General features: G+C 42.7%; 1 protein-coding gene across 3 annotated transcripts in view; it reads right to left on the bottom strand.

Annotated features, from left to right (window-relative positions):
* Positions 1–3,700: 3,700 nt before the first annotated feature.
* Positions 3,701–16,559, bottom strand: part of LOC142563751 (L-fucose kinase-like) — a 91,649-nt gene continuing 78,790 nt past the window's right edge. For 2 of the 3 annotated variants that reach the window (XM_075674358.1, XM_075674366.1), the window contains 3 exons: positions 11,515–11,617; positions 6,950–7,173; positions 3,702–4,561 (listed from right to left, as the gene is read on the bottom strand). In XM_075674358.1, coding sequence (XP_075530473.1) covers positions 4,457–4,561; positions 6,950–7,173; positions 11,515–11,617 — 432 coding nt within the window. In that variant the 3' untranslated portion in view covers positions 3,702–4,456. Of the gene's footprint in view, positions 4,562–6,949; positions 7,174–11,514; positions 11,618–16,559 lie in introns of all 3 variants that reach the window. The other variant, XM_075674375.1, reaches the window with a different exon arrangement.

The following is a 16,559-nucleotide window of genomic DNA, read 5'->3' as shown; positions in this document are numbered from 1 at the left end:
GAGGCTGATACAGGCGTACGCGCTGAGCCACATGGCGTACGTCGCCGTGTACGCCGACTGGAACAGGAGCGAAACCAACAAGCTGAACGTGGCGATCCACAGGGCGTTCAAGACCGCCCTGGGAGTACCCCAGTACACGCCAACCCACAGGGTCCCCGAGTTGGGCGTACACAACACGCTTGAGGAGATCGCCGAGGCTCAGAGAATCGCGCAGATGGAGAGGCTGTCGAGCACCATAACGGGAAGACGAATCCTAGACTTGCTCGGGGTTTGATATCACGAGGCACGTGGACTGAAGGAATCACTGCTACCGGAAGTCAGGGACGCCATACAGACAGAAAACATGCCAAAGAATATGCACCCGGTGCATGTAGTGCAAAGACGTATACGCAGGGCGGTAGCAATCCTCGAGAAGCATGGAAGACAAGAAGGCGTCCTCTTCGTCGATGCAGCCAGGTACCCACGGTCGCTCGGTGACTCTGATGGCGACGAGGAACGTCGACCACCATTGCCGCTACAAGGGAATGTGCGAGATGAACCGCAGTTACCAGCACCACCATCACTACTGCTACTATGACAAAAACGGCAGCAGCAACAACGGCAACATAGACAAGGCCGGCCGACGGCGGCGGCGGCCGCCTTCTCCATGGCAGTCGTAGATACAAAAGGAACGATCCGAGTCATGGCATCAGCGAGGCTGCCGTTGGCCGAAGCAGCGGAAGAGATGGCCATAGCCCTTGCGGTACTCTACGGAGGTGCGGAGGATAACCTGATCATCAGCGACTCCAAATCAGCGATTCGGAACTACACCAAAGGTTGGGTGTACGCGGATGTGGCGCGCATGCTAAACGCCTGGGCCGGGGACTTTGGATCCAGCACGATTACAAACAAGTTCCTCAAGTGGTTCCCCGCGCACATCGGGGAGCTTGGCAGTAACAACAACAGCCATGACAATAATGACAGCAACAATGCTAACGGCCGAAGACGCACCGACACTCCACCCATCCACAACGAGCGCGCCCACCTTGTCGCGAGGCAGCTTACCCGCCACGATGCGGTCACCCAGAGGGTAGCCGCTGACGTTGTGCGGGACCCCAGCGGAGGAGTGACGGCGACGGCGGCGACCACCCCGTCTGGTGCGGCCGCTGTCATTACCAATACAACACAAATCGCGGCGGACGCCGACTGCGATGTCAAGGAGTTTCCGGCAACGTACAGAGAGGTGCTTGGTCACTATAGGGAAGAACGAAGAAAATATCCACAACCCCACGGGCGCCTAGACAGGTCCCAGACGGTCGACTTGAGACGGTTGCGGACGGGCACTTTCACCAACCCCTACCACCTGCACCACCTGTGGCCCGCGCTGCACCCGTCGCCCGGCTGCCCATGGTGCGAGCACGAACGGGCCGATATGGCCCATGTGCTTTGGGAATGCCAACGCCACGTGGAACAAGGACAAGGAGGAAGGGGGAATACAACAGCAGAACCTTCTGAAGCGGGGCGCCTCGCTGAGAGATGGCAAGCCGCCCTCCTCAACGAGGCACCTGAAGACCAGGAGTGGGCCGTCCAGCGGGCCAGGGCCGTTGCCGAGGATCTCGAAAGATTTTCCTCGGGCGATGGACCCCTGGCAGCCTAGCCCCGGGCACCAACATCAATAACCGTTGGACAAATAAAGTTTATTCCTATCCTATCCTGCCTGAAACAGGACAGCAATGGGAAGAACATTTGCAAGGAAACCAGGATCTGGTATAAGTGGTTGAAGTTGAAGTCTATTGTAGTCTTTTTTGAGTACATTGCATTTTTACACTTTTCGGGACCCCAAAAAATTGTTAAAGGGTGTTAAAGTGTTGCAAGAAAGCTTTGTGTGGAGTGCCATATTTTGAGCGCTATCATAGCGGCAGTAGACTGCTGCAGTAGTTTGCATAGCATCAGCGGAGGAACAGTACTATCTAAGAGGACTATAATCTAAACAATCTTTTTTACAAAGTTCCAAGGAGTGAAATGAGCAGCTTCATAATAGTACATAAACAATTATTCCTTGCCATACAAGGTTCCCTGAGATCTCTGTTTTAAACGTGTTTTTGGGTATTTCAGGTCATAAAATAAAATACTGGTACTGCTACAAAAATATATGCAGCAGCAGGACATATTTCGAATCCTGAATTTTTCATCAGTTTTGTTGGATATACAAATGTAGACTCCATGCTGGAAATCTAAAAAAAAATGTGTGAAGCACAGGAGCCATGTTGAATATTTCATTCACAAATGTGTTTACGAAACAGATAGCTACTTCAGAAATTTGCCTAGTGCAAATGATTACTGTCAAAAATTAAATGAAACCCGTCACACGATGACACTGCACTGCAGCAAAGATGTGGACATCTATCTTAACTTCTTTTATAGACTGATTCATGGGGTTTAATGTCTTGGAGAAACACTAGGGTTATGAGAGATGACGCAGTGGAGAATTCCAGATTAATTTTGACCACGTGGGGTTCTATAATGTGAAACTATATGAGCATTTTTGCATTTCACCTTCGTTGAAATGCTGCCGACATAGCCAGTGATCAAACCCACAGCCTGCTTAACAGCACAATGCCATGGCCACTAAGCCGCTGTGGTAGGTGTGGCATTTTTGACTAACGTACTTGGCACATAACCAAATTTAGAGCACAGGTTTAGCCTTACGATGGTTGCAATGCATTTAAGGCATCATTTTTGTGAGCTTCTAATATTGAGGTGGTTTCTTAGCCTGTACAATTGCATGTACAGTGCTTGAAGGGCTTATGCATAAAAGTAAGAAAATTTTCTTGTATAATCTTTTTGCTCAAATTTGTGTGTGGCTATTGCATCAGTGTATACAGTAATATGAAAAAAAAAAAATGCTCACAAAATTCCTCTGTCAAATGCGCTTTTTATCCAGCATGAAGCACTCAATCTAAATCTATCGTGAACTTTTTTTTTTCCAGGAAGAAAATGGCTTATATTAGTAAAAGAAGAAAATTTACTACCGAGTGACTGCACCCACAAGTATGGTTCTGTAGAGCTTTCTTTCAGGAGACCGACTACAATAAGAACCAGTCAGGATTGGCATAATCGCTGTTTTGTAGGAAGGGAAGTTCCATGATGAAATAAAACAAGACACCGACCACAAAAGGTTAATTACGATTAACGTTTCAGTTTCCACATGGGAGCCTTATTCACAAACATGTATACAAACACTAAAGGCAAATCATGAAGTTCTATTATTTATCTTCACTGGATTGTCACCAAATATGGTCTTACATTTCACATGTGCAATATGATAATATGGAGTTTGAATGTCTTCCAAAGTCATGCAGTTGAGTAAATCAGATAAGGTACTAAACACACCGAAATATAAAGAAACAATGTTGAAACAGGACATTGATGAAGAACTAAAAGCCAAATGAAGTCTGATGCTTCTGTTATGTCGCGCCACCACTTATTCAAATTCGTGGTGTGCACCAGCCAGCACAATTTTTCTCACTACGAATTTTCATTATGCACATGCTTTCAGGTATCTTAACTTTTTGATAGCTGTGCTATATGTTTTATGGTTTGCAATTTTAATATGCTTCAATTCCATCTTACCTGAAACAACACTTGCTAATGTGGTTGTGGACTCTTTCGTTTCTCTTTTTGTAAAAAAAAGTTCGGAGTGATGTCACTAAACATTCATCAAGACATTGATTAGACCAGCATAGGACAGTAGCACATCTTTATTGTTGGTGGCATACATTACTAGCTACAGCAGTTATATGTTAACTGCATAGTATGTATTATGCACTTGAAACACTAATCTGCATGGTGTCCTGATATATTCACTTGCAGCTTTCATTCACAATGGTTCAGGAAATAAAGGAGGTATATGCAGTGATAAAATGAATTGTATATTGATAATGGAGAAAGTTCAGTTGTGCTTGGGCTTCTAGTAGCTGTGAATACTGAGAAAATAAATGATATGCTCTGTAGTTACATAATGCAACTACTGAAAACTGCTTCTCTTGGGCTGGCAAAGACTTGAAAAAAAAAAAAAAAAAGGCTGGCTGTCACTATAGATAAGAAATAAATGACTACAAGCAGGGTGCGGTGCTCTAGTTTTGAAATACAGAAATGTAGAAAAAGGACTGATAAAGGCACTTTAAAATGTGCTTCACAGATGCTAGGATCCAGCTTTATCATGGCAGTATACCGGTACTATATCCACCTATAAAATGTTGAAAATTCATAACAAAGACTAGGCTGCAGAGTTTATATGTAAAGGCACCAATACAGTATGTATTCTTGAAAGCCCTTGGAATGTATTGTTTTGTCTTGAGCTGTTTGTCTTGAGCTACAAAAATGAATAAAAGATTACAAAAGTATGGGCACTGGAAGGCCGCTTCTCTGTATAACTGTACAACAAAGCCACTAAGTAGTCACTATGTACATGGACCTAATGCACAGATGCAAAGGGAACTTCTATGTTGCTTTCATTGATGCTTAGTCTCAAACCAGTCATGTCAACTTCCACCATGTGTACAGTAACCTTTGACATTCCCTGCAAAATGAAGAAAAGGAGGACGCAAAGAAAAAGAATGTCCCACAAGCAACCCGCTATTACGATGCTATGATTTAAAACGACCACTAAAATGGAGCACATGATAACATTTCTAGCAGAGCTACTGCATGCCAAACACGTTTCTGGTGCAAACAACATGTTCAAAAAGCATAGACAACAACTAGCCCAAAACAAGCTCTCCTGGAGCGACTACAGTTCATTTTCCCCTACTAAACACTGAAGTGCAAGCATGTACAGTTGAGCCCACGTTTAACAGCCATATGAAAACAAACTACGAGTTATTGTTCATAAAAAAAATGGCTTACCCATCAAAATAGTATGCACTAGGACAATGGGATAATGTCTCAAGCACTGTGAAGCCTGATTACATGTGCCAAGAAGTGACACAGGCATGCAAGACAATTAACTGCCTTGCTGAACACAAAGGCACTGTGCTAGGTGCCTAGAGTATGTTAGGAAAACAAATGGAAAAGAAACATTCAAGGACATACATAAAGGCTGAGTGAACAATGGAATTCCAAACAGAAAGGTAGGGAGAAAAAAAAAAGCATAAACTGTTCAGTCCACCCACCAAGCTACAGCAACAGCACATCAGCTGTTGATGTCTAAAGGTATCATGCATTGAGTAAGCAGATATGGCATATTACATGGCCACAACATTGTCTAGCAAGACTTAGTTCCTGTAGATACAATCACTGGTGTTGCAGAATGATGCCATGAATGAAAGGATCATCCATTAAATTCTAGGCTTGAATACTGCCGAAGGAATATTGGCATCAATAAAGATTTGCAACCAGAAACCCCGAGTATAACAGAAATGAGGTGTTATTCTACCTCAAGAGCTTAGTGTTTTGTTGACCACCACAAATCCTACTGGAAAAAATAAATTAATGGATTTTTGCATTGGTGTCTTTATTACATCCATCTCTCCACACATATTTATGCTCTGAGCACTGTATTTCGTGTGAACGCTGAATACAGTGGTGGAAAAAAGTGTGTTTAGGCACTCCCCCCCCCCCCCCCCCCATTGTGAAACGTATGCCCTATAACTTAAAGAACATTATTTTATGATTCACGCAGTTTATTAAATTCTTGCATCTTATATAGCTTTTTGAGTAGGAAACAAAACCGTGAAATGTAACACAAGAAAACTAATTCTTTTGACATCACAAAAATGTTCTCTGCAATTTTGCAGCGTAGACTAGCTGTTACTAATGTTTTCAGATCAAATGAAAACATGCCCAGCTAAAGCATAGAGTTTCCTACAATAATTACAATAATTAGGGAACTCTGGCACTGCAATCGTTCAGCCACCAGGGGAATGATGGGAAGCACATGTGTTTGTCTTATCTTCACGCTTGTGGATTCAGACATTCTTGTGGCTTTGCTTATTATGCTTTATGCGCCTTCATTGTCGTAAATTTCAGAGCAATTTATACCTTTCAAAGTGCACAAGACACTGAAAACGTGCACAATCGCTGCTAAGTACAACGGTTCAGCTTCTCGAGGTGGTCAAATCGAAATGTGCCAAGCGTCTGAAGGCACTGGCTTGCCAGCGATAAATTCATAAGGGCGTTTTATGTCACTTGTCGATGAATGTCTCCGTGGCGTAATGGTTCCAATGTCGGGCTTCTGTGCTAGAGGTCCTGTGTTCGAATCCTACCGTCGGAAAATTTTAATAATGTTTATTTAATTATTTATTATGCAGTAGTCTGTCGAAAGTGATGATTTTACAAAGTCACGAAGCCGTTTGAAGCCAAATGGAAGAAGTTTAGGCAAATCCATGTACTTCCCATAATTACCGTGCTTTGGTGTTTCAAGTTCCCATTGCAGCTCCCGCAGACACTAGCGCCAGAGCTCCCTATAGAAATTATTGTATGAAATTCTGTGCAGAAACCATCTTTACACCCTATGAGACAAAGCCATGTGAAACACCAAAGTATTTGACGGCAGATCTTGGAAACAAATATTTGCAGATTAGTGCTACTCTCTGGACTCATTGGCTTTAATCCTGCAAATAAAATGTGTTAATAATATTAATTGTCATTAACAAGCTAATATCAACAGATTAATTACTTGTTAATGACAATTATCATACAACGCCAGACACTACCATGAGCAATGTGCTGCTGAAAAAACTAAAAGAACACAAAAAGAAAACTTTTAGCTCAGAACTTCTGCAGTGTTTTTACAAGTTACCTTATGCTGAAACATTTGGTCTATTACTCACTCTGTTGCTAATCATAACTTTGCAAGAAGTTATGTGAACATGCATGCGCACTATTACCAAGAGCGTAAGAGTGGTGTCGACGTGTGCTAGTTTGGTGGAGCTATAAGGTTGTCAGAAGAAAGCATAAGTTTCCTTGCCTGAGTCTCATTCAAAAGTCTCTGCATGAAGCCTGCCTGGTGAGGTTGTTTGGTGAGGGCACACAGGAAACCACCTCCGCCTGCACCTAGCAGGAGCTGGCCGTGAACATGCGGCCGCAGAAGCCCCATAAGGCGCCCAACAAACGTTGGCTCACATCCAGCAGCCAGCACTTTCTTTAGCTGCCAGTAGTGGTCCAGCCATTTTCCAATCGCCTCCAGATCCCCTGGTTGCAAAATACTCAATGAAGCACTGAAACTATAAGCTCTGTACAGGTATATAACCAACTTCACTGCGGCCAACTGCAATCAACTTCTGCAAGCTCAACATTTTCACCTAAGTTTATGATGCTTCCTCCAGTCACAGGCATCCACGACCAGTGAAAGCTGGTCATCAATTAGTGCAATTGCTTTTTATGCTCAGAAAGCAACATAGTAACCAGTAAGCACACATTCACGAATACTCAATTTGAAGGTAGAAGTAAAATTGAAGGAACATTGAAGACGTAGTAGCTACTGTGAGACCATAACTATGCAAACCATACCTATATGTCAGAAGAAAAAAAAAATCAAGCACATAGTAAGCTGCAATACTCGGGCATTCAGCTTAGATGACCAAATGTCACACCCCCAGCAACATTGTTCAATAGCAATATAGTTCAAATAAGGAGTGTTAGTTTCTTTTGCTGCTGGGTGTAGCACGGACACAAAGAGGTAAAAAACAAAAATAAACAGTGGCTTCATCCTGCTTTTGTAACTAATATCCTCAGTCCCATAGACAACCTCAATGCCTACTGAAGCCAACGGACATTAGAATTTTGAATGTCATACATGTGTGCCACTGCCATGTTGTGCGCTTTCACGATAATCGAGAAACTTTTGTGCAATACGATAGGTGATACTAGGTGCAGTAGGTTCTGAAAATTATACTTCACAGGAACATTTGGATGAAACAAACATTTATATTGTGAACCTATAAAAAAAAGCTGAGAAAATGCACAAGGCATATGTGCATGAACAGTTCATTGTAAAAAGAAGCAAAATGAGGCACATCTCTTTACACCTCACAATCAACAGAGCTAGCTTTTGTAAAGCTGAAGCCTATAATAAAAATATTATGCTTTAAATCTTTTGGAGTATAATATGTACAACAAAATTTGACAAATTATTTCAGCATTCGGAAACCAGATTTATATTTCTCCTATACTGTAGGAGGTACTGAGGTCATATCAAGGGCGGGGGGGGGGGGTAACTTGGCGCGTCGTGATTTCTGGCGCGCGTATCAGCCATGGCTGCGCATGGCTGTAAGCGCGGCTGAGCGCATACGCAGCCGCGCACCCTGCTTCAGACGTAATCTGCCGCGTGTGCAAAGAGTAGGCGTGCCGAGACGGCGTGACATGTAAGCTGTGTTCCCGCGCGTTTTGTATTCAAGGTTGCGTAATCTTGAGTTTCGGTGACCCATTGGAGCGAGAGGCAGACGAAACATTCGCTCTCCGCCGCCGGCGCTTTCATGACAGCGTCGTCCCAGTACAGGCGACCGCGGGGGCGGAGTGCACGCGAAAGCGTGGCTGGCTTCACTTAATTCGTACCGCCTATGTGAAGATATCGTCGACGTGGCACGAAACCTTATCACTCTTCGCAAAAAGAAATTATGGGGTTTTACATGCCAAAACCACGATCTGATTATAAGGCACGCCGTAGTGGGGGACTCCGGAAATTTCGACCATTTGGGGTTCTTTAACGTGCACCTAAATCTAAGTACACGGGTTTTCTCGCATTCTGCCCCCATCGAAATGCGACCGCCGTGGCCGGGATTCGATCCCACGACCTCGTGCTTAGCAGCCGAACACCACAGCCACTAAGTAACCGCGGCGGGTCGTCGCCGACTTTCCCATTCGAACTTGCTTTTTTTGATTTCTTGATAATACGGAAAATTCTGCGGCCCCTTTTTGTGTGAGAAAGATCGATCGGCAACTGTACTTATTTGCATTAAAGGTTGAATTTCAATACAACGAAATTTCGATATAACGAAACAAATGGCCGAGTTCACCTACTTCATTATATCGAGGTTTAACTGTACATCGAATTGCAAAATAAAAAAAATTATCTTTTATTCTTCAGCACAGAAAGTAATAAAGGACATGCAATGAATACCAGCAAGCATTACTTCTATACGACCACTGACTGCAACAATACATTGCCCATTATATTTTGAAAAAAAAATTCTTGTATTGTAACAGAAACTGCATGCCTAGGATTACTTGGACAGTTTCAATTACCAGTCCCTAAGCTTGTACTGCTGTAGAAATTGATTCCTGAAAGTTGTGCTCATTTAACCAGAACGACTCCCCTAGGCAATATTTGCTTAAAGTTTGCTCACAAAAATAGAAAAAATTTAAACTACTCTGAGCTTTCATAACTGCTTGAGCTGTTGTTAAAAGAAGACATGAGCATAATATGTGAAGCAGAGTATGATTTAATCATGATGATAACTCCACTTACTATCTTCAAAAGAGCTCAGATAAACAGCATGCTTACGACAATTGATGCACTATGTGTATAAAAAAAATAACCAATCCTTTTGTCAGCAACGAAGAAGCTTACATGGCCTAGAAACTAATAAAGAAAGGAATACCTTGCCAGCTGCACAAAAATTCTTTGTGTTAAACACTGCATAAAGTTGCTAAATTTAGTAAGAAAACTGCCAAGCTGGCCTCACTGCTGGCAAGCCTGCATTTGTTGTCTTCTGTTACAAATTTTTGTCGCTCAGAGTCATCAAGCAGCTTCGAATGGTGCAAACTCTACCCTTGCTGTCTACGCCACTTAGGGCCACAGTGAAGTGACGGGAGTGCCAGACAGTGACAATGCTGAAAAAAGCCATAACCACATGGACAGCAGAGAGCAGTTGAACTCAGTTTGAAGTTGACGAGGGAATGCATATTTGGTGCAACCATTGACCATAGTTCTATCTGCCAATAGTTTCGGCACAGCAAAGGTTAAAATAGAGACTGATCCGGATGCATGCAAGCATGCGTAGGTGCAGCAATATATTGCAGACAAGCTTTTCTAGCCACTTGCAAAATACAGCGAGACTGCCTTCAGGTGGCAGTGAAGTATCAGTGGAAGTAGGATTAAGGCTGACAGCACACAAATGTTCATAAACAACCAAAAATGTTTTCTTAGAACTGAAATTACTTCTCATATGGTAGCCTTACTGGAACAAGGAAGTAGTGGTTAGTGTGATAAGAAAAAAGTTGTTAGGACTCCAGTCACTGATCCTCCTAAACTCAATGTGAACAGCAATGATAAGTTTCCAACTTTTCAGTACATTTAGAGAATTCTATGCGATTTTAGGAGAAACACCTCAGTACTCATGAAAAACACGGAACTCCAGTGCCAGCAGAACTGGACAATGCTGAGAGGCTCCCCAACAATCTGATAAAGCATGCAGCAGCAGGCATGTGTTGTTCCCAGTACCACCTATTTGCAAGCAGGACATGTGAGACAGACCTGGTCAGCTAGCCTACTCTGTGTGATGACTTTTACCAAGTGTGCCTTTACTCTGGGCACATTTTGTTTTTGCACATTCACTTCAGAGGTCGTGAATCTTGCAGAAAGCAGCACAATGCAAAAGCCGATGGAGTGAGGGAAGAAAGCGCTACAGTGCATGTGCACCAGTGTTGCAGGCACTGTGTCTCAATGAATGCTGCGCATGGTCAGGAGCTGTGGTGTGGCCACAAGATGAGCCCAATGAAAAACTGTTGGCACATTCGTTGATGCACAATGCAAGACTTATTAATCTGCTTATTCAAGGCAACCCCCAAAGCATAGCAGTTAGAATGCTTAAAGATGCACAATCATTGGTTCAATTTCAAGTTGAATAGCATTTTTTAAAAATTGTGTTACGTTGTGCTTGAACCAAAGCATAATAAACACAAATGGCTCGTTTTTTAGTTTATAACTGCTGCCCAAAGTAAATGCAGTGCAAAAGTACCTAACTGACCTCTGAGCCGCAGTTTACAAACGCAAACTGCAGGTTTCTTTTTTTTTTTTATTCTCACAGATGTTTGATTGTACCAGTAGTAACAGCACTGTTGACAAGCAATGTACTGCAACATCTTATAAACATGACAAGCATATCACTGCAAACATGACATGCGAAAACAATTATTCAAAGTGACAGAAATTATGTGGTATATATACACTTGATATAGTATTAATGAAATGACTAGCATAATTTGACTTATTTACAAGGGTCCATTTATAATCTGAGATCTTTCATTCTTCAAGAAATTCTATATATGCACACACAGCATTATTTTGATATTGCCGAGCCATGCACCCAAGATTTTCTCCAATACAGTGCTGGCCACTTAATTGAGGCATATAATTTTCTTTCAATTTCATGACTTGTAGCAAAATGGCATGGCTAATAAGGTATCTACGCTCTGGAAGTTTGGCAGTAGTAAACAAAATTTTAAGGTGTAAATTTTATACAGTCTTATAAGTACTGAAATAATATTTAACAGTGAGTTTGAAAAAGAATTGATATACAATGAATTACTTGCCTTTTAGAAAGGACTCTCTAACACTTGTCCTGCACAGGTGAAGCAGCTCCTTGAAACACAACACCACCTTAGCATCTCTGGTGTACCAGTTTCGTATGACAGTCTGAAATGATGAAATTTAATTAGGAGCAGTGCACTATAAATATGAAAAACATTTTCCCAGCAATTACGATCAATTAATTAGTTCTTTTTTACAACACAAGCTTACAGTTTGGCTCTCAGGGTTACGTAGCAGGATGCATGTGGATTTATTTTTACCACCTACGGCTCTTTAGTGCACACACAAGTACTTTTGCATACTGCTCCTGTTGGAAAGCAGTTGGCGTGGCAACTACATTGAACTGGCAACCTTGTGTTCAAGAGCAAAAATTGCACAGCCAACAAGTCACCATTGCAGGCAATCAATGAAACGGTGGACTGTTAAAACATTTGAGCAGCACAATAAGCTTTCTTAGAGCAATTATTGCTTCCTCGAAGATTAAATGTTAAATCTACAAAGGGTGACTGAGAACTCAGCCTACCAATGAAAGATGGTCAGGACCTGAATCATTCATGGAATTTTTTAACATAGTCCCTTTTCAGTGCCACATATTTTTGCCAGTCGTGCTGCAGGCCCATTATCCTTTTTTTGTAGAATGTTTCACCCTGCATGTGATTAAATTCCTCCACAGCAGCCATGATATCGTCGACTGATGGATAGTAGGTCCCAACTAAGTGTTGGTTCAGCTTAGGGGAAAAAAAGTGAAAGTTTGAGGGAGCCACATTTCGAAAGTTGCTAGCGTGTTGAAGCAGTTTGAAGCCGCAGGGCTTGATGGCAGACATTGGAATACGTAGTGGACTTGTGTGAAGGTGCGTTGTCTTGGTGGAAAAGGAAATGATTCTTAAACATTACAAGCTGTTTCGCCTTGATGGCTTCCCTCAAGTAGCTGAGTTGGGAGCACAATATGCTCCTTTCACTTTCACTCTTTTTGACGAACTCAGTCAGGATGGCAACTCTCACATCCATAAAAACAGAGATCATGACCTTGCTGCTTAATGGGAATGACTTGAATATTTGGGGGCGGGGAGAGAGGGTGTTTCCACTGATCTGACTGTACCTTGGACTCTGGCTGAAAGTGGTGTACCATGGTTCTGTTATGGCCCCAAAATGTTTGAGAAAAGTCACACGATCTGCCTCAAGGAGAGTCAAGTTTGCGGGAGACATGACGTGCTTGTGGTGTTTGTTGCCAACAGTCAAAATTTTCTGGACCCACCAATTTGACGCCCTGTGCCCGTCTCGTAAAAGTGTTTGGATGTGTCCAACTCCTTCCTAGAACATCCCAACTTTCTATGTCAAGAAACGGACTGTTACATGCCTGTCTGCCATTATTATATCCTGGATTGCTGTGATGTATTCTACCGTAATAGCAATTGCTCGCCTTTTTCAGCTGGGGACATGTTGGACACAGCTGTCCCTCCTCTTGAATTCAGCCACCCCTTTTAAGGGTGATCTGGGACTGAAAATTAACTTTCGAGCCATTGCAGAAGTATTTATAAAAATTTATAGGTTTATGTACCTTCCTGCTTTAACTAGATATTATACATTTTATTAATACAGATTAAATAGAAAAGTAGTTATGGTTGTCATATAAACCAATCAGGCACGTCAACTTAGGAAAGCTATCATTTCAGAAATAATGAAGACACACTGATTGTTTTTGTTGATGCCTTCTACAGGAAAGCTACAAGCTGGATAAGGCCAGCCGCATGTTTTTGATTACATTCCTGTAACGATGTCATCACTTTAAGGCTAAGTTCAATTTCTTCCATTGTCATTATATGTCAGATATGTAAGAATTCTTTGTGCTAATAAAAATTTAGAGATATAAAAAGTACTTCATCTTGCTCCTGGCAAAATTTCATCCCAGAAACTACTTTGAAAGCAGGTTTTGGTGAGAGAGAGAGAGAGAGAAGAACTTTAGTGAAAATGCCTGCAGAGTCGGTTAGGCTCCTTCCACGCAGGGAGGACAAGCTTTTACCGTGACGCGGCCACTACGTCAGTCTTGTGCATTGTGCTCCTCGAGGTCTTGGTTCCTCGCTACTTTCGCGGGTCCGAGAGGGCCGCCGCCCCCTGTTTTGGTGAAGCAAAGCAAAAAAGATAGTTTTCCTAAAGGTTTTGCTCGGCAAAAAAAGTGCAAACTGAGGAAAATGAGCTCAAAGATTTCGGAACATGCTGCTTTATTTTAAGGCCAAGAACAATTAAACGTGCCCTGCTTCATAGATTGAACCCTCATCTTCAATTCAAACCTGCTCATCAGCTTCAAGTCATCTTCACTTTATTTCAGCTTTAGAGCAGCCTAGCACCCTTGTCTGTGCTTGCAGACAAGGGTGCCGCAGTTAGAATTAGGCCTTTCTTTTTTAGTTTTTACTCTGCGGTCTGCTGTAATGCCAATGGAAGGTCTCCCATGAGTAAAATGCGCAAAAAAAAAAAAAAAGGTGTTCCAACATGGGCATTCACTCCGTGTTCAGTTTCTTGCCCGCTCTGCGACTGCGCCTTGAATACAGCATTCATGGGCACTTTCGATGGTGAGTGTGCGCCACCGTCACGAGAACAGAATACATTTTCTTCTTTTCTATGGCACAGATTGCAACCAACCTTGGTGATAAGCTTCTTTATATGTCTAGGAACCCAAAATAAACAAAATTTGAAAATGCATTTTTTTCCGGCGAAAATCGCAATTTCAGCCCAGGATGCCCATTTAACACAGTGGGATAGAATGGGGCATCCTTCCGTTATGTTTCCATCATGTGCTTGTGAACGTCCTGGCCACTCATGCTTTTTTGCAGCAGGTATCGTATGCCTGCATGTCTGCTTACTTCTCTTGTTTTTCAAAAAGTGATCAAAAAGGGGGTGGCGGCGCTGGTGAAGCTGCAGATATGCAGCTTTTACCCTGCTATCCTCACCATAAATGGTACATTTTGTTGTGGTACAAATGTACTGATGTGGTGAAATAAAACAAATCTCAAATCTCAAAACCTTCTGCACTTCAGTCATCAATATTCGAAACATAGAATAAGTTATTAGTGAGAAATTTGATATGCAGCTTTCCAGAAACATTTGCTGATTTGCAAAACTAACATTCAGTTTAGAAATATGCATTGTGGCTAGGTCAAGTTTTCAGTCACCCCTCGTACACACAAAATATCCTGAAGCAAGGTGTGCTACACTAAGCGATGCATAAAAATCATTAAAGTAGTTGTATTGGCCCAAAATGAAATGAAAATTCACAAATGCAAATCTTGAGTGCTTCTCGCTATGTTCACAGAAAGAACTGAACATTTAAAATTTATAAAGCACTAAACATTTTCTGATTTCAGTAGTGAGCAAAGAATGTGTACGAGGTGTTGTGATCGACTGTTTGCCCAGCGACACCCTTCAGTCACGGCTTGCACGATTATGGGGAACGGGCCGACGGCCTTGTCAAAATGGTTCTTGACATGGATGATTTATGAACAGCGTGGGAGTACTTCGTTCAGAAGAAGTTTGAGCAATTAGCATGATACGGCTATCACTTGTCAGCCACACAAACTGGCATGTCTAAGCCGGAGACGTGGTCAGTGCAACGATACAGCCATCACCCGTCAGCCGCATATACATTGGCATGTCCAAGCCGGAGACGCGGTCAGCGCGATGATCAGCCATCACCTGTCAGAATACGATCGCAATCAGCGTACGTTCCGCTCCTTTCCCTGTGTGTGCCCAGTGATGTGCGTGCATTTCCAACCAAGTTTCCTTTTTGTGGGAAAGGGAAACCGACCTCCAGATTGGTGGGACCTGATGTCATCGGTCTCCTGACTCCGGATTGGGGGAAGTGACTGAACAATGATTACGTGAGGAGGCATAAAAGGAGCAACGGACGGCGGGAGTGATCGGCGACTACAACTTCCTCGTCAACTTTTCTGTATTACTTAGCATTTTCTTGTACATATGTAAATATAAATGTGTTTGTCAAACGTCCTGAATTTCGGACCCAGCCTCACGTTCACTAGCTCCTCCATGAGGAAAGAGGATCCCATGTCTTCGAACCCCCGATTCACCAACAGGGGTGAAAGGATAAACAAAACTAGTTTATATTGTCCAATACATACATTCTGTAATTGCAGTAATTGCACAAAGCAATTACAGATGGCTAAAGTGGCAAAGAACATTCAGCAGGTTACAGAGATTGGTTCATTATATAACAGTGAAAATCACTGCTAATATCAGGAAGAAAAAAAGAAGAAAAAAGCTCTGCAACACCCACACCACGTTTGTGAAGTGGATGTAATGAAGTACAACAATAGGACAAATATGTCTACAAAGTTACAAGCATGGGGATGCTAGACTCTTGCGCGTCCCGTGATGTTGTTTTCCCTGTGTGGCTCTCACATCTCCAGTAATCCGGCTTCTCCGTGTAGCTAAGCACCGCCGGCGGTCGGTGTGGTTGCAGCATATTATGAGAAATGGCGTGAGCGTTGCACTGCTAATGCCACCTAATAGAGGGGTTATTGGGGCAAGAAAGGAAGTAGACTCATCCTCTTTGGCTTGGGTCGGTGAGCTACGTAGTCATTTCATGTGCTCGCCCACCGTTCGTGGGACTGTCCTGCGAAAGGCTTCGGTGCAGGACATCGGAATGGATGAACACAATCATTCGAACATGCCACTGTTTGCGTGACCGTACACACGAACAATTAGGCATTGGTGTCCAGCATGGGGGCGAACATATTCACTGCCTATCAGGTTGTGGTGAGTCTGACGTCCTCGATTTGTCACACACCCATTGGCATGTTCTATGGGTTCAGCTAGTTCAGCTAATTCAGCTAGCAGGCGTTAGTGTATGAAAGGTGCAATAAATGCCCTTTCGATTGTTTGCACTACTATGTTGTCACTGCTTTGTCCCAAGAACACATTTCAGACCCCACATCATACACCAGCAGCACAAGTTTAAAATGTTTCTTACCACTGTAAGTATGCTCATTTTGAGTGGTTTCATACTTTACCACTTTATTTCAAGAAATTACTACTC

This window comes from Dermacentor variabilis, chromosome 1 (genome assembly GCF_050947875.1).
Source record: "Dermacentor variabilis isolate Ectoservices chromosome 1, ASM5094787v1, whole genome shotgun sequence".
Taxonomy (NCBI): Eukaryota; Metazoa; Arthropoda; class Arachnida; order Ixodida; family Ixodidae; genus Dermacentor; species Dermacentor variabilis.
The sequence above is the reverse complement of the archived record's forward strand: the minus strand, read 5'-3'. Positions and strand labels throughout refer to the sequence as shown.